Here is a 17,612-nt window from a genome sequence, read left to right as displayed (position 1 = left end):
GAATTCCATAGTTTAGTATTGAGAATTCTTAGAACAGTAACTGCATTTAGAGAGTGTTCTGAGCTCTATTAACTTGGATTCTTACGTTTTCTAAAGAGACCACTTGGGCCTCAGGACTCAGCCTTAAGGGTCTTCCGCAGACGGACCTTGGACCCCAGTCTGTGCGGTTCGCGCCCCCCTAGCACCCCCGAGAGCTCGCGCCCGCATCTGCAGAAACTACCTTCTTCCCAGACGGAGCCCCTCTGGCCTCACCGTGGAATGCGCTGCGGTCGCCCTCTGGCCGCCGGAACTTATTGCCAGTCGCAGGGGGCGCGCCGTCTTCGCGAGTGCGCGGTACGGTCGCTGACTCAGTTTTTCCCTGAGCAACTTTGCATCACAAATCACCACTAGCTGCCTGCTGTGGCACCGGTCACTCAGCAATATTTACCGAGTCAGCCTTTGGGTTTGTAGCAGCATGTTACTCTAAACTGGGAAACTGCACTTCCACAAATTCCCCTCCACTCCTAACCCCCCAACCCCCATCACTCACACACACACACACACACACACACCACACACACACACACACACACACACACACACACACACACACACGGCTTTTTCACTCCTCAGGGGAGCAGCTGATTAACTCAATCACCCTGAGTGTAACTATGTGAGAAGAAATAAGTTTTATTCATAGTAGAGATCCTTGCTTTTAAAGAACTATCCACACCTTGAGTGAAAGGAGTGAAACCTTTCATGGTGTGACATCAGGTAAGAACCTCACCTTGCCTTGTGGTTTGCTTGCTTTCCTTTGGGTCCGAGACTTGAATCTTGTCTCTAAAATCCCACCAGGTAAGGACATTTTTTTGGCTTAAGAAGGACTGGCCCAGGCAAGTGTAGAGGAATAATTATAAGTTATTAACTTATGTGAAAATTCTTTGGGGCTCCGTGGACACAGACATGGCATGGACGTGTAGGAGAATCAACTCCCAATGGGGCAGAGCTTCCACCAATGGGAGATAGCGGCCAACAGAGAAATCCTTCCTATTCTCTAGCGCAGTGGTTCTCAACCTTGGCTGCACATTAGAATCACCTGGGATTTTTTTTTAAATCCTGATTTCTGGGCCTCACCCTCGGAAATTCTGTTTCTTTGTTATGGGGTGGGGCCACAATATTAGTAACAAAGAAACAGAATTTCCGGAGGATGAGGCCCAGACATCAGGATTTTAAAAACATTCCCAGGTGATTCTAATGTGCAGCCAAGGTTGAGAACCACTGCTCTAGTGGATGTTATTGTAGTTGCTCAGCTGGCCCCTTGGAAGATGGAGATCAAGAGAGCCAGTGCACTTCATAGCAAGCGGTGGCTGCTTTGAGAACAAACCCTCATGTTGACTCTTCTCCCTCCGTTTCCTGCCCCTTGCTCCAGTTCCTCGGGACACTTCTGAATAAGGTCCTTATACTTCAGCCCTTGCCTCAGGTTCTGTTTTCTGGGGAACCCAGGCTAAGACAAATGTTGTTTGAACCAATCCTGACGGCCGATGGAGCACGTGTGCTCCTTGGCGAAGGCTCCCATGGCCTGACACCATCACGGCGATGACGGAGGGGCTCCAGATGTGAGAGAGTGGGATGGACACGGGGCTGGGGGGTAGGGCCGCGAGCCATGTCTGTCGAGAAGGTGAGGGCTGTGTGTACCTTACCCCAGCAATGAGTATTCACTCTGGCTCCTTAAACCCGTGGTCAGCAAACCACGGCTCGCGAGCCACATGTGGCTCTTTGGCCCCTTGAGTGTGGTTCTTCCACAAAATACCAGGTGCGGGCACGCACGTACAGTGCGATTGAAACTTCGTGGCCCATGCACAGAAGTCGGTATTTTGTGGAAGAGCCACACTCAAGGGGCCAAAGAGCCGCATGTGGCTTGCGAGCCACTGTTTGCCAAGCCGCAGTTTGCCGACCACTGCCTTAAACTGTCCCATTTCCAGTTGGTGGGCGTTATTTCTCCTCCCAGAGTCTGATATCTAATAAGTGCCTTTTAAAAACATAAGGGGAGGCGTAAGTCACATCTAACATCTTTCATGTTGGCACTTCTGGTTTTCACAGGGTGACCGAGGACTTATAGCTGCTACGGAGAACCACCAACCACAACCACAGGCAGAGAGAAAGTAGCTTTTACTCGAGATGAACTGACTGTGGTTCCTCATCCACCCCCCCCCACACCCCCTGGGTTGGGACAGAGTTCTTTTTTGGTGGTCACTGGGGCTTCCAGCCCACTTCCGAGGTAAGGCTTGAGAGATTCAGCACAGAGTAGAACATTCCGGGAGCCTTCAGGTCTTTTGTTCTTTGTCTTTGCTGTTCCTGTTCGCCCAGGCTGCCCTGTATGTGTCACATTTCAGCATGGGAGCCTTCCTGAGCTCAGAACCCCTAATGAGAGTCCCCTTCCCTCCCCCTGAGATAGAGGGCGGAGCCCCACTACTATGGGGAGCCTCCAGCTGCACCCTCCCCTTAGTGTATGTGATGCTAATCCTCTTCACTTGCTTTGCAGCCTCCTCCTCCCTGCTGGCTCTCCCAACACAACACAGAAGTGCTATTGGCTTTCCTCCACCTGCAGATCCCCCATTATCATCATCTCAGAACGTCTTGGCCAATTGGTCACTAACTGGTAGACTGCCAACCAAATACTGCCCATGGCCCTGTTGTGCTGTTTTGTTCCCAGTGTTTTACAAAACAGGGAATTTCAGGTATAATCTGGCTTCTCTGGAAAGATCAGAATATTAGCAATGTTGGATACTCATGAAAAGTTGGCTGGGGTGTGTGCCCTCCCATTTGGAAAGGTTCCTACCATAACATATGACTTCACCTCTGGCCCCTATAGGCATTTTGGTGAGAGTGTCATGTTTATGTCATTGATTCCATGAAGAGGTACTGAGTACCTTTTCCATGTCAGTCCTTGTTCTGGGCACAGGATAGGAAATGACAACAAGGACCAAGTATCCTGTTTTGATGAAAGGAGATAGGTTTTTAAAAGTAGAGGCACAGTATTTAAGAAGTCAGGTGGTGGCAGCTGCTATGGAGAATTTAAAACAGGGTAAGGTTATATCAGGTTGGGCACCATCTTTTTTTCTTTTTTTAAATATATATTTTTAATTGATTTTCAGAGAGGAAGGGAGAGGGAGAGAGAGAGAGAGAAACATCAATGGTGAGAGAGAATCATTGCTTGGATGCATCCTGGGGATCGAGTTCACAACCCAGGCATGTGCCCTGACCAGGAATCGAACCGAGACCTCCTGTTTCATGGGTCCACTGTCAACCACTGAGCCACTCCAGCTGGGCAAGGTGCCATCTTTCCTAAACTGTTTCTAGAAGATCCATTTTGGGGTAACGTTTAGGGGCGATGAAGGGCTTCACAAAGCCAGGGAGAGAAAGTTTTCCTTCAAGCTGCCCCCCTTCAGGCCTGGGGGTGAGGAAATGAGCAGGCCTTTTTGGAACAGTAACATACAGAGGCCAAAGCACCGAGCGCTCTCATTTGTTCTTATTTTAATCACTTTCCAGTTGCCAATATTTTTAAGCTAAGATTCACATATGGCTTTTACCCCTGCCGTGGCGTGAATCAGTCCTGTTTTATTTCCTATATTTTGGGGAGCTCCCCTTTCTGCTTTAGTCACCCTGTTCACAGAGCAAGCCTTTCTAATTTGATCGCTGGGGGAGGGTGTGTCGTTTTCTCTGGGGTTCTTTTCTTGGGCTATGATCACAGCTAGTGAGAAACGACTCCATGCTGCCTACTCATACCCCAGGATTTGGCCATCCACACCAACATGATGCTGTTGTGAGTTCACTTTTCTATTTAGAGAAGCATGTCAGCTAGAAATACCTCTACCTCGTTTCCCAGACGCATGCGTGTTGAGCGCGTGGCCAAAATAGCCCCCTGAGTAAGTGGCAGCTTTAAAAGCCGTCCAGCTGCCGACTTCGAACTTGAAGGTCAGCAAAGGAAAGTGGAAGTTGGGTTCTGAACAATCAAGGTGGCCCAGAGTTGAAGAGTGGTCGGGATTTGCGAGACTTGAACGACTAGACTGAGGCTCTGTCACCTGCCCCTGTCGCCTCCCCTGGGAAGTCAGGATGAATGTGCAGGCTTGCTCGAGATGTGGCTATGGAGTGTACCCCGCTGAGAAGATCAGCTGCCTGGATCAGGTCAGTAGACGTTGCTTGGCCTTTGGCAAGAATCACAAACGTGGGAAATTTATCTTCTCACGTAGGGACATGTGGATTCTTTTGAACCACGCAAAAAAAGATGTATTTCTCACCCTTTTGCAGTTCTACCCAGTTCTAGCTATGTCTTCTATATTGTCTCAAAAAATGTCACTCATTTACATAACATACTGTAGCTGCGTGTTTTTAAATCACAGTTTTATGCCCAAAGCTCTTTTTTTTTTTCTAACCCTGAAATATGTAAGAATCCTGAGTCTGAAAAAAAAAGGGCAATTTTGGTAAATCTTTTCTGTATGATTTCTAGATATGGCATAAAGCGTGTTTTCACTGTGAAGTTTGCAAGATGATGCTGTCGGTTAATAACTTTGTGAGTCACCAGAAAAAGCCATACTGTCATGCGTAAGTGTTCGATGGCCCTCCCCAACACCTCTTGAGTTTTGTTTATTTATTTTTTAACAAGTAGCCACTCAGAGATTCAAAATCACGCACCCCAGGGGTAAATCCAAGAAATGTCTTCTCAAAGGTTTGTCCTTACAATTGCTGATGGAACTTAAGGCAGGACTTTATGCAGTAAATAAAAAGTTGAAAGTTTCATATTTCTTCTTATAAGTAAAAGATAAAATCTACCTGCTATCACCCCATGTCAAACTATTAAATATTGTCCAAAACAGTATAATTGCCATGATACAGTATATGCATAGAGAGCTTTAACAGTTTTTCTTTTAAATAATTTCGGTATCCTTTTGTATTTGTTCAGAAAGTTTTTAAGTGATCATTTCCAGTTACATTTGGTCTTTAAGTTACATATGTTGAATTTATTTGTTTATTGTCTTTAAGACTTATTGTCTGGAAAATCATGAATTATTAAGTTTTCTATTTATTAATTTTTAAAAACGACTGTGCCTTTGAGATAAGTCACTCAATCATCTTGGAGAAAGTACATTTCTCATTTGGCTTTACACTGTTTTTTGTAGTCACAACCCCAAGATCAACACTTTCACGAGTGTGTATCAGGCTCCATTAAATGAAAACAGGAGGAAGTCTCCAGGAGACCTCCATGGGGTAAGTTACTTACTTTTGAATTTCAAATCAGCCTTTAAAGAAAGTTTCTTAGCTCAGACGCCTGTTAAGTTTTCAAGTATGTGCTTAAATGTGAACTTGCCCATTTTCTCCACATGCACACGCATGTAAGTGACAAATGTTGCTATTGGTCCTATCATAGTATAGGGGCCCAGGATAATCGTGCTTGAATATCTGAGGTGCTTGTATCCAGAGTAATCTCTCTGGTCTGCCAGTTTTGGACACATTGATGACAGTTTATACAATAGGTCCTGTATATACCAGGAGACTGATACATAAAACAATGTTTTTATAGTTAGAAAATGTTACAAAAGCCTTTCCTTTGTTTCCCCCATAATTCTTTTGGTATAGGTAAATTAAAAACCTCTAGTGTGATCATTTCAAATCTCTCCGAATTCAGTGGTGCTTAAGATTATCTGCAGCCTCTCTTTCCCCTGGGGGTAGCAGTAGGTCAAAGATATTTTTATTTAGAAGTGGTATTTGGGTGGACAAGGAGGCCACGTTGGTCAACCAGCCTCTTTTGAAAAAAAAACCAACAGTGGAGTTTTGTCAAATAACCAGCTGTTGTTTAAAAAGTTTGAGGACCCCTGCTCTAGTACGACCATTTCAAATCTCTCCTAATTCAGTAGTGCTTAAGATTATCTGCAGCCTCTCTTTCCCCTTGGGGTAGCAGTAGGTCAAAGATATTTTTATTTAGAAGTGATATTTGGGTGGACAAGGAGGCCACGTTGATCAACCAGCCTCTTTTGAAAAAAACAACAGTGGAGTTTTGTCAAATAACCAGCTGTTGATTGAACACTTGAATTTATTAAAATAATGAATCATTTAACTTCTCCCCCCAACCTCCCCATGCCCCATAAGAAGTTCTTTGGGGTAGAGCTAATAGCTTTCTAAAATTAGAAAATTACACATTGGATGGAAGGTGCTCTAGAAATCTTCCTAATGTTACCTCATTTCCTACTGACTCCTGACTGCTCAGGCCATACTCCTCTCAAAAAAATGTGTATTAGATCAGCCTTAGCCTTATCGCGTGGCTCGCTATTTATACCGTCAAGATTGCCTATTTTGCTAAGTACTTTGCACTACTTTCAACTTGTTTTTTTAACAAGCTTATATAGCATTTACTGTACTTTTTTTTTTTTGCTTAGTTCATTTAATGTACATTGTAGTCCAATAAATTAAATGCTATTGTTATTCTATTCTACTGGAGAGGGAATGGAGGCTCAGATTGTTGTTCATTTATCATTAGTTTCTGAGGATTCACGAGCCTTAAGAAGTCACAAGCAATCTTAGATTACTGAGAAGGCTAATTCTTTCGGGATTTTGTTTTCATCTCTTGAGGTCTAAGGGCACCTACATGATTATTTTAAAAAGAAGTAAGTAATTACTAAGACAGAATTCCCTGTTTGGTAGATGTTGTAGAAGAATGAAACATCTAGGTTCTTTTCTATCCAGAGAATGAACGTTAGCCCTTAGAGCAGTGATGGCGAACCTATGGCACGTGTGTTGGAGGTGACACGCGAACTCATTTTTTTGGTTGATTTTTCTTTGTTAAATGGCACTTAACTATATAAAATAAATATCAAAAATATAAATCTTTGTTTTACTATGGTTGCAAAGATCAAACAATTTCTATATGTAGTACGGCACCAGAGTTAAGTTAGGGTTTTTCAAAATGCTGACACGCCAAGCTCAAAAGGTTCGCCATCACTGCCCTTAGAGTTTCCTTACCCCACTAGTAGCATGTAGGCCTCCCGTCCCCCCCCACCCCCCCACTTCTTCCTGCTTCCTCACAATAATCCTGAATCCTGTGGAAGGTCTTCTCTGGGGACAGACACTCAGTCTGGGATTTGTGCTGTGGGAGGGGGACCGCAAAGATGTGGTTATGATTCCTTAAGCCAGTGGCTCTCCAGGGGACATTTGATGATGTCTTTTTTGATGATCACAACTAGGAGGGGGACATCTGGTGGACAGAGGTCAGCTATGATGCTGAATATCCTACAGTGCATAAGAAACGCTGCCTTCGTTATGTAGTGTTCATGGTAGCTTCCTAACTCCAAGGGGAAAAGCATATAAAACCTCTCAATTTATATATTTTAAAATATACATATTGGAGCTGCATTATCAAGCCTAGAAAGTCAATGATGGAAAGTGCCTTGATGAGGAACTAGAATCCCTGGGTTCTACATCTGGCTCTGACAACCGACTGAAAAATTTTAGTGAGTTCACTTCTTTTCTCAGACCTTTCTCATCTATAAAATCAGTGGTTTAAAATTTAGCTTAATAGTGCAGGTTTTGGGGCCCCATTTTAAACCTCATAAATTATGATATTTGGGTTTAGACCTAAAACCTTCGGATTTTTTCTTTTATGGCTAGTCCTTTTTATGTTTTCTTTAAGAAATCTTTGCCTATTTCATGGTCACAAAGATATTGTTGAGATGTCATACTCCCAAATTGATCTACACATTCAATGCAATCCCCAAATCTTAGGTTTTGTTCATGGAAACTTATTAACTAGTTTTAAAATTGATATGAACATGCAGAAATTCTAGAATGGCCAAGAAATCATGAAAAACAAAATTGCAGGACTTAGGTTACCAGATTTCAAGACTTACAACAAAAGTAGTAGTAATTAACTCAATGTTGTAATGGCATAAGAACAAATAGACCAGTAGCATATAATCCAAGGTCCGGAAATAGAACTTCTCATATATGATCACTCGAATTACAGCACAGGCACCACTGCAATTCCATGTAGCAAGAATGATCTTTAAATAAATGGTGAGGGAGGGATTGGATATTTGCATGGGACAAAACAAACCTTGATACCTACCTCGCATTTATACACAAAGATTAACTAAAGATGTGTTATGGATCAAGATGCTAAAGGTAAAATTATAAAACATGAGAGAACACCTACTTGAATTTGGGGAGCCAGCATTTTTACAAGCTCCCTGGGTAACTGTCGCACAAACTAAAGTTAAGAATTGCTACTCTAAAGTCTAGTGTTTTCTGAGGTTCATTTAACCTGAATTCCCGTTGTGTGATAAGCTCATGGAGACTTTAAGTCCTTGTAATTGCACCACTGAAGTGAGCTTTGCACACAGCAGGTGCTCTATGCATGCTGCCCATCTGGTGGAACAGCTGAACCACGGGGAGACCGACAGCACAGTGTGTTGTGGTGCAGTGATGCTGTGCAGTTGAGACTTAGGAAAATCCTCCCAATTCAGCTGCAGATTATTTCTTTTCTTTTTTTCTGATGCAAAAGTTACTGACAACATCTTCATTGGTAGGTTGATGAGCCAGACGATGGTGGAAGGTTTAAATCGGTGTTTCAGTGGGACATGGCATCCAGGGATGGGGCGACCACATCTAATGGGCGACCATTGGTGAACGAGGTGAGTTACGAATGGGTTTGGAAACAGAAAACAATGACACCCTGTGCCAATGAAATGCATTCTCATTATTACTGCTAGACAAATTCAGTGAGGTTTCTCTTATCCAGTTTATAAATCCAACTGTCCAGTTACCTTTAGAACTCTTCTATGATGTAAGTGAAACGCAGAAAGTTCAGTTACTTAGGACATTAGGTTATATTTTTAGTTTGAAAAAAATGAACATTTTGCTTAGCTGAGACCTGCCATATGCCAATAGGAGAGTGTAGTTTTTAGAGAACTTCTCTCTGATATTGACGATGTGTTGTGAGCATTGCAGGGAGGATGGGATTGGTAAGGGGAATCTTACCTACCAAATGCCTGAGGGAGGTGTTTGTATGCATTTGCGTGTTTCCTTTTTAGAGACCCTATTGGACTGGATATGGGGAAGGGAATGCTTGGTGCCCAGGAGCTCTGCCAGACCCTGAAATCGTAAGGATGGTTGAGGCTCGAAAGTCTCTTGGTGAGGTAAGGGCTTTAGAAATTATTTTAGCCATTCATTTGAATGTTCCTTTATTTTAAAGTGTGGTGGATGGAGTACTGGTCCCTCCCCCCACCACCCCCATGTCTTAACAACTGGAACCTGTGTATATGTTACATGTCCAAAGGAACTTCGCGGACGTCAATAACCTAAGGATTTTGAGATGGAAGATTAACCTGGATTATTAGGGTGGCCGCAGTGTAATCAATTGGGTCCTTATAAGGAGGGAGGCAGGAGGGTCGGAGTCAGAGAAGAGGTGATGTGACAACAGAAGCAGAGGTCAAGGCCCTTTGGAGCCAGAAGCCAAGAATGCTGGCAGCCTCTGGAAGCGGGAAAAGGCCAGGAAACAGGTTCTCCCTAGAGCCTCCAGAAGGAACAGCCCTGAGGGCCCGGCTTAGGTTTCTGACAGCCAGCACTGAAGAGAGTCCTCACTTTAGCAGGTTTTCATGTGAAAAAGGCATTAGTGCCCCAGCTGGTGGAAATCCTTAACAATTTGCACAGAATCCCTTCCCGTCCTCCCCACACACCCGGGGCACCTGCCCTTTGAAGAAATCACTTCAGAAAATATGAGTAGTCTTCAGTGACTTTTCCTTTAGCAAATGGAAAGGAAACAATAGAAACACAAGTGCTAAGTTTCTGTGTTTATTAGGAAAACTAATCAGTATGGATACTAAAAAAGCAAGGAGGAAAAAGTAACTAACATTGTACTCCCAATGCTGTTATAAGCATGTCAAACTCCAGGCCCGCGGGCCACGTGCGGCCCACAACAAATATTCTTGCGGCCCAGCCAATATAACGGTATGTAAGAAACGCTTTAATAAAAATTTTGTCACTTAATTTTTATAATATCCTGCTAGACATAATTATTAATAACAAATTACAACATTTGCTAGTGATTGATTACTATAATCGTGTTGCATTCATTTTCCTCATGCACCTTACCTGCAAGTGCACCATTTCTCTCCACTAATACTAGCAGTGAATATTTTAGCAGCCAATTGCCACATCTTTAGTTTTGTACTGACTTGTTTGGTGTGCGCAACAGGAAATATTTCACTTTTGGAGAACAAAAAAACAAGTTTTATTTGCGTTACACTTATTAATTTGTACAGTTATTCAGTGTCTGGTAAGTTAATGTTCAAGAAAAAATACGAATTTTTATTAAAATGCTCTATTATTTTACGTTAACGATGACTCATTTATTTCAACCCTTCGTATTATTTTATATTAACGATGACTCATTTATTTTAGCCCTTCGTATTCAGCACGTCTCTATCAAAATGAACCTACATTTCTATGGAAATTGAAGCTTTTGTTCATTGCGGCCCACATCAACTTCAATCTTGTTCATTTGGCCAGTGTTAGCCTTTGAGTTTGGCATGCTTGCTGTAGGACTATCTCTAGTGGACAAGTTAAGGCCAGGCTCCTGCATATTAATGGATTTATTATCATACATGCCTTTGAATCAGAAATACTAATTGAGGTGTGTCTGATTCCACATAATATGATGTCAACATGGAAAGGGGAAGGTTTTTTTTTTACCTGGGGAATATTATTTGAAGGTGTGATTCATTTGTGAATAATAGTTTCCACAATGTGAATAATATTTTTGGATTCATTCCAGGTGGCTGAATTAGTTTCCAGGTATCTTACACATCCAGTGGCATTGGTTCTGATGATGCTTGCTATTGCTATTTTATTAGATCTCATCCGAAATCATATAGTAGGTTCTCATGCCGACCTTGGTTCTGACCAGCAGGAGTACACAGAAGACTATGAGCAACCGCGGGGTAAGGGGAGCTTCCCAGCCATGATCACGCCTGCTTATCAAAGGGCCAAGAGAGCCAGCCAGCTGGCCAGCCAAGTGAGTGTGTTCGTGCTTAGTCACTCTTAATTATGCTAATTTTTGTTATTAGTGTCCCCCCAGGGGTCAGATAAAATTCAATGAGACAGTGCTTTTGGACAGAAGGCACCATTAGTGTGGTGTTATGTGGAGAAAACTGTGTTCTTGTCTCTCCCCTATCAGTTATCCTCTGTGCCATGATTGGGCCGCATCCATCACATGGAGAAAAGACCATGCATCTCACCCCAAAACTGGGCCAAATAAGTTCTTGAGGTCACTTTAGCCTGAAGGACACTGGTTCTTATTAAGCAGATAGCAGACTCTCCTGAAGAACAGCATAGCTTGCTAGTTAAGACTTTAGAATTTGAATCCTGGCTCTCTCGCTGGCTGTGAGCAAATTACTTTAACCTCTCCATGTCTCAGCTACTTTTATGCAAAATAGGGTGATGAAGTGAGTTAGCGTTTGTTAATGTTAGCAGTGCCTGGTACTCTCTTAGACTTTTCCTATTAGCATCATTGCTTTTTGAAGTGGAGACTCACCCCAGGTGTGTGTTCACAGTAGCCCCAAGGTGTAACTTCTGGAGAGCTCCAAGGAGAGGTTTTCACAAAGGCCAGTGAGTATGACCTTGACCCTGTACTGTCTCCTCAGGTGGAATACAAGAGAGGGCACGATGAGCGGGTCTCCAGGTTCACCACCATGGCGGATACTCCTGAGCTGCTACGGGCCAGGGCTGGGGGACGGCTTCAAAGTGATGTAAGAAATGGTGAAGGTGGAGACTCAGTGATTCTCACTTATGACCCCCCATTCTTTCCTTATTTGGAGAAGGAGGGAGGGGGAATGTGGAAGGCATGTCAGTCCTACACAGGGAACAGGGAGAACTTCCTAAGGTCAAGTATGGTCAGATCAGATAAGTCAGCTCACATACTGTAGACCTTGTGAAAACTCATGTTTAGAGAGAAAACTTGAGAATAGTAACAAATCAGACTATCTGATGAATCTGAAAGAATTTACTTTATATACTCTCATTGTCACTGAAAATTATAGACCACAACTTCTAAAGAATTTCTACCACTTTTCATAGTCTAGACTCTAATTGCTCCATAAGATAAGACCAAGAACTCACTATTGTTCTGAGTGGGAAGCTTAAAACAGGTTGAAGTTCAGCTGAAAAAATGGCTTCTATTTGCCTTGGGTTGAGAAGCCTCTCTTGTCTCCCAGACTTGACTGGCGGCTCCTCAAAGGCAGAAGCCGTATTCCTCTGCCCAGCCCTTCACCTGGCCCACACCAGGTGCTGCACACACACGTGTTGAATTCTACATTGAGCTTCATGTGCCAGGCACTGTGCCAAGTATTGGGAATAAGAAGGTAAATGAGGTGTGCAGGGCCCATCCAGCTCTAACAGCTGTGACCGAACAGCTGTGAATAGGGGATTGCGGGGTGTTCCAGGAGCCCTTAGCAAAGCTTCCCACCCGATTGCCTGGTAGATAGCGGGATGGTGACATGCGATTCCAAGTTTGTTTTCATTTTCCAGGTGGTCTACACTGAGGACTATGAACAGCAGAGAGGCAAAGGCAGTTTTCCTGCTATGATCACACCTGCTTATCAGATAGCCAAAAGGGCCAATGAGCTGGCGAGTGATGTGAGTGTCCCCAGCAATCGTGTCCTGTTAGGGGAGGAAACAGGAAGTTACCTGGGCCCAACAAGTCCAACCTCCTGTCTCCTGTTGCATGTGCTGTGGATCCAAGAAGTAGCTTTTCTTCATGGTTGTCAATCAATTTCACTACAATCTGGCACTTTATGTCCAAGCACACTCCCGGGACCCAAATATAAAAAGAACACTCCACGGCCATTTAGTTTTACACTTCTGGCCTCTGTGCATAGGAGGCTGTATTCACCGGGTTTGTCCTTTCCCTTCAAACAGGTGAGGTACCATCAACAATATCAAAGAGAAATGAAAGGAATGGCTGGTTCAGCCACGGCAGCCGAGGGCACACTGACAAGGGACTATGTGGACCAGTGTGGTCAGGTATGTGATCAAATGACTTTCTGGGAGAACGGCCTTTTGCGATGGTGAGTTATGTAGCCTGCGACACAGCCCATGGCCATTTCATCGGAGGTTGGGCCGTGGCTTATCTTTGCCCTATTGATGAAAGGTAGACTTTCCAAGCCAGAAAGTCGTGGGCAAGCAATTTCATGGGAGCCATCTTGAACCACTCAGGAAAACAGATTCCAAGCATTCCACCCCACCCCCCCTTTTTTTTAAATAAAGGACCTATATCAAGATGGTGGTTTGCCAAGAATATAGCATTCTCATCTATTCCCTGAAGAACAGTCTCATGGACTAAGACTGGCTACTTAAAAACATTTTTAAATTTATTTTGAGAGAGAGAGGAAGGGAGAGGGAGAGAGAGAGAAACATTGATGTGATCAGCTGCCTCCTGCATGCCCCCTACCAGGGATCAAGCCTATAACCCAGGCATGTGCCCTGACTAGGAATCAAACCAGCAACCTTTTGGTGCATGGGATGATACCCAACCAGCTGAGCCACACCGGCCAGGGCAGGACTGGCTACTTTTAACCCACTATTACATAAGCACAAAGGGGATCTAAATACATGTCTTGAAAAATATTTAGCAATTCACTGAGCAGCAGGGCTCATTTTCTTAGCAAGTGGAGTTTCTTATCTAGGTTGCTGGATAAAGCAGCATTCCAGAGAATGCAAACCTTTTTCCCAGTTTTACTTCTTAAATGAGCTATACTTGATAGGGTATAAAAAGGTTGAGGTGACAATTACAAGCTACTTTTTATTTGCACATCCCTGTCTGTTTTCTGGTACTAGACAGGTGTCATAGGGGAGAAAGAAAACATTATTTTTTTCACAGTTGTAAGTAAAGAACATTGGAAGACCAATTGTGTGTACTGGAAGAGTACATTCAGTGAGCTTCGTTAATATTTTTTTCTTAATTGGGCAGTTGTGTGAAATGTTGGCAGTAGGTAGACTCTACAACATAAATGACTCATTCAACATAGTTTATAAAAGATAACAAATAACTTATTTCTCTTCTTCAGAGAAACAAGTTGCCCATGTGCGGATACAATCATGTGAACATAGTTTGCGACTCCATTGCAAATGTCTGCCTGAGCAAAAATATTTGTTTTTTTGTTGTTGTTGTTGTTTTTTAATTTACATTATTTTATTTTACTTATTTTTTTCACCTGAGGGTATTTTCCCATTGTTTTTTTTAGAATATTTGGTTTTGAATTAAAAAGACCATTTTATGAAATTCCACAATAAGTTAAATGGTCTCCGAGTGCTTTAAACTCAGTGGAAATACATTTTTTTATTGATTTCATGTTTTTAAATATGTTGTTGAGAAGGCTCAGGACAACTTTAAAAAAATCCATACAGTATTTGGTGAAAATGATTTTGTTCTAAATGTGGGCCTGAGAAAGGTAGCATTCAGGACGACTGGAAGAGAGGAGGGCTTTCCTGGCATCCACTCAGAAAGGAATTCTCCATTATCCATGGGCCTGGGAGACTGGGAGAGTGTCATGATTTATCTGGCGAAAATGACTATGATGATAATGAGAATGGCCACCGTTTACTTAGCGCTGACTGGGTACCGGGCCCCAGGAAGTGGCGCTGACTCCACAGTCTGCTGCCTTAACCCCCACGTGGCACCACTGCTGGGGAGATCACTGGAATGTCCAGTGTGGACGGGCCTCAGGGGGAAAGATCATTGCTCACTTCCCACCCGTGCAGGGAGGGGAACGTTACTGATGGAAGGTTTTGATCAACTCCGCAGGGTTACGTGGAGGACTATGAGGAGCACCGAGGGAAGGGCAGCTTCCCCGCCATGATCACCCCGGCTTATCAGAACGCCAAGAAAGCCCACGCACTCGCGAGTGACGTAAGTACCACACTGGGACGACCTGCAGGTCCACAGAAGCAGAGAAGTGAGACTGAGGGCGGTGCTTGCTGAAACCTACACACGGATATGTGTGTTAGAGCCGAGCCAAAGTAGAATGCTCGCCCTCAGTTTCTATCCAGATTTTCTGGCTCCACTGCTTTTGTTCAGACTGTTTGGTCCCATGTATCTGCTTCAAAAGAGATTGATACGGACAAAATGGCGTGCCTCACGTTAGGTCAGCTGAAGCCAGTGCAAATGCTGGCCCAGCCAGGTACACTGGGGCTAGGACACTCTTTGCAAAATAACCCATCTAGAAATCGAGCATTTTTTTGAATACTTTATTTTTAAGAATTATTTATTTGTATCCATTATTTTATCTTATTCCTGGGAGTGTGGCACTTTTTTTTAAAGAAAATGTATGTTTTTCAAAATTTCCTTTTTATGTAAAGAAATGGTTCTTCCTAAGACAATGCAGAATACTCATTTTTCTCCCAAGTTGGCCAGGGGCACACAAATGCAAGAATTTCTGATTTGAGATTAGTAGATTTGTTTCTTTCAGTCTTTTTTTTCACTTTTAATTTCTTTATTGAGTAAGGCATTACATATGTGTTCTTATCCCCGCATTACCCCCCGACTCATGCCCTCACCCCCAATCAAGCACTTTCGAAAGCTGATTAGAAAAGTCATCTGGTTATCAGACTGGGTGTAACCCAGGTGATAAAATGATTTTTATTTGCAGAAGGTTGGCCAGCTGCCGGTCCTTGAGAGACAGGCTATAATTAAACTTGAGGTAAAGTGACACACACGCTGTGTAGAACTAAGACACCAACTTGAACTTGATGTATAATTGGAAGCCAGGCATTCAGTTCACAACCCTTTGCCCTTCTCAATTACTCGGTTACTATTCAGTTATTAAACCTGTTTACCCAGAGCAATACACTTGGACCCCAAGGGGAAAGAGAAAGACACATTCATCTCTCTGCCCCTCCTCAGCAGACAAGATGAGAAATGATGTTGAAACCTAGGGCAGACCGGGTTTGGGACTGCACCTTTTTTTATGCAGAATTAGAGTGCAAAGTGTGAAAAGGGCCAGTAACTTTTTTGTAGTGAAATTCTTGTTTTTTTCTTATTCACCTTATTTACAAACGTGATCCTGTTTATTTCAGTTTACAATTACATTACATAGACAGAGTATTTCTAGGGTGTGAAAATGAGCCACTTTCCATAAAGACAGTGGTTCTCAACCTTCTGGCCCTTTAAATATAGTTCCTCACGTTGTGACCCAACCATAAAATTATTTTTGTTGCTACTTCATAACTGTAATGCTGCTACTGTTATGAATCGTAATGTAAATATCTGATATGCAGGATGGTCTTAGGTGACCCCTGTGAAAGGGTCCTTCGACCGCCAAAGGGGTCGCGACCCACAGGTTGAGAACCGCTGCGTGAAGATGTGCCGACAGTGCACCAAATAAAAGTGACCCGGGCCAATAACATTTTAATATGAGAGGGACTGAGTGGTATGTGGGTTGTATGGAGAAAAAAAAAACAACCCATATGATATTTGTCCTTCAGGAAATTCTGTGAAGTGAATGTTGACATTAAGTGTGGTGTAATTTGAGGGTAAGTTCTGCCATGGAGCATGAAGACAGCAACTCTGGACCCTCTTTGTGTGTCTTTCAGATAAAATACAGGCAGGACTTCAACATGATGAAAGGTCCTGCTCATTACCACTCCCTCCCGGCCCAGGACAACCTGGTTCTGAAGCGGGCTCAGAGCGTGAACAAGCTTGTGAGCGAGGTGCGTATGGGGACAGTCGCTACTGCTTGCTGTCACTTCCTTTAACCCCCATAAAGGCAGTGAAAGGACAAATTCCATGTAAAGCCACAGGCACTACACCTGGGCTGCCAGTTCCCAAAGAACAAACGTGCAGTGAAAGCAATTCACAGGCGAGCCCAGAACAAACCCAAGTCATTAAATAACAGATTTATTTTCTGATAGCTCAAAACCTTCTCCCTGAATTCTTACAGGGCTGAGCTATTCAGAGCTTCCAGGCAATAGATTTCTAGTTGCTAGAATATCAGGTGAGCTAACCTTTAGAAATATGCATCATCCTTATAGAGTGGGAATCAATGGAGAGGAAGTGGCTTGAACTTGAACCTCTCCCAATTCTCTCATCATTGTGGTCAAATTCCCAAGAAAATTGTGGGTACTACATGAATCACCTTTACCTTAGAGGCTGAACTGGCTGCCAGAGGGTGTGTTTTGTTGGTCCTACCCAGTGATTAGGATATTTAGAACTGTTAAGACTCTTTGGCAAGGAAATCTCCCCTCTAGTTCTCCATGTCCTTTTCAAGCCCCAGAGTCTTATTTGCATTACCTATCTGGACCCTAAAGGCATTTGAGTTGGCAACAGGTCATAAAAGGGAAGAATGCTATGTGAATGTTTGCTGAACCTTGCTCTTTTTTTTTCTTTTTAAAATATTTTATTGATCTCAGAGAGGAAGGGAGAGGGAGAGATAATCACACATCAATGATGAGAGAGAATCATGGCTGGGCTGCTCCTGCACATCCCCTACTGGGGATTGAGCCGCAAACCGAGGCATGTGCCCTTGACTGGAATCAAACCCGGAACCTTTCAGTTCACAGGCTGATGCTCTACCCACTGAGCCCAACACGCT

General features: G+C 43.3%; 2 protein-coding genes across 3 annotated transcripts in view; one reads left to right on the top strand and one right to left on the bottom strand.

The window, feature by feature from the left end:
• CASP7 (caspase 7) overlaps positions 1–327 on the bottom strand; it is a 26,459-nt gene extending 26,132 nt beyond the window's left edge. Inside the window, exon 1 of one of the 2 annotated variants that reach the window (XM_006778730.2) lies at positions 253–327. The gene's annotated coding sequence lies outside the window, so the exon portion shown is untranslated. Of the gene's footprint in view, positions 1–220 lie in introns of both variants that reach the window. The other variant, XM_006778729.2, reaches the window with a different exon arrangement.
• A 3,601-nt stretch (positions 328–3,928) lies between these two features.
• NRAP (nebulin related anchoring protein) overlaps positions 3,929–17,612 on the top strand; it is a 65,870-nt gene continuing 52,186 nt past the window's right edge. Inside the window, exons 1-11 of the mRNA XM_006778750.2 lie at positions 3,929–4,164; positions 4,487–4,581; positions 5,157–5,244; positions 8,556–8,660; positions 9,060–9,164; positions 10,937–11,041; positions 11,670–11,774; positions 12,553–12,660; positions 12,943–13,047; positions 14,828–14,932; positions 16,615–16,731. Coding sequence (XP_006778813.1) covers positions 4,093–4,164; positions 4,487–4,581; positions 5,157–5,244; positions 8,556–8,660; positions 9,060–9,164; positions 10,937–11,041; positions 11,670–11,774; positions 12,553–12,660; positions 12,943–13,047; positions 14,828–14,932; positions 16,615–16,731 — 1,110 coding nt within the window. The 5' untranslated portion in view covers positions 3,929–4,092. The remainder of the gene's footprint in view (positions 4,165–4,486; positions 4,582–5,156; positions 5,245–8,555; positions 8,661–9,059; positions 9,165–10,936; positions 11,042–11,669; positions 11,775–12,552; positions 12,661–12,942; positions 13,048–14,827; positions 14,933–16,614; positions 16,732–17,612) is intronic.

This window comes from Myotis davidii, unplaced genomic scaffold (genome assembly GCF_000327345.1).
Source record: "Myotis davidii unplaced genomic scaffold, ASM32734v1 scaffold107, whole genome shotgun sequence".
NCBI lineage: Eukaryota > Metazoa > Chordata > Mammalia > Chiroptera > Vespertilionidae > Myotis > Myotis davidii.
The sequence above is the reverse complement of the archived record's forward strand: the minus strand, read 5'-3'. Positions and strand labels throughout refer to the sequence as shown.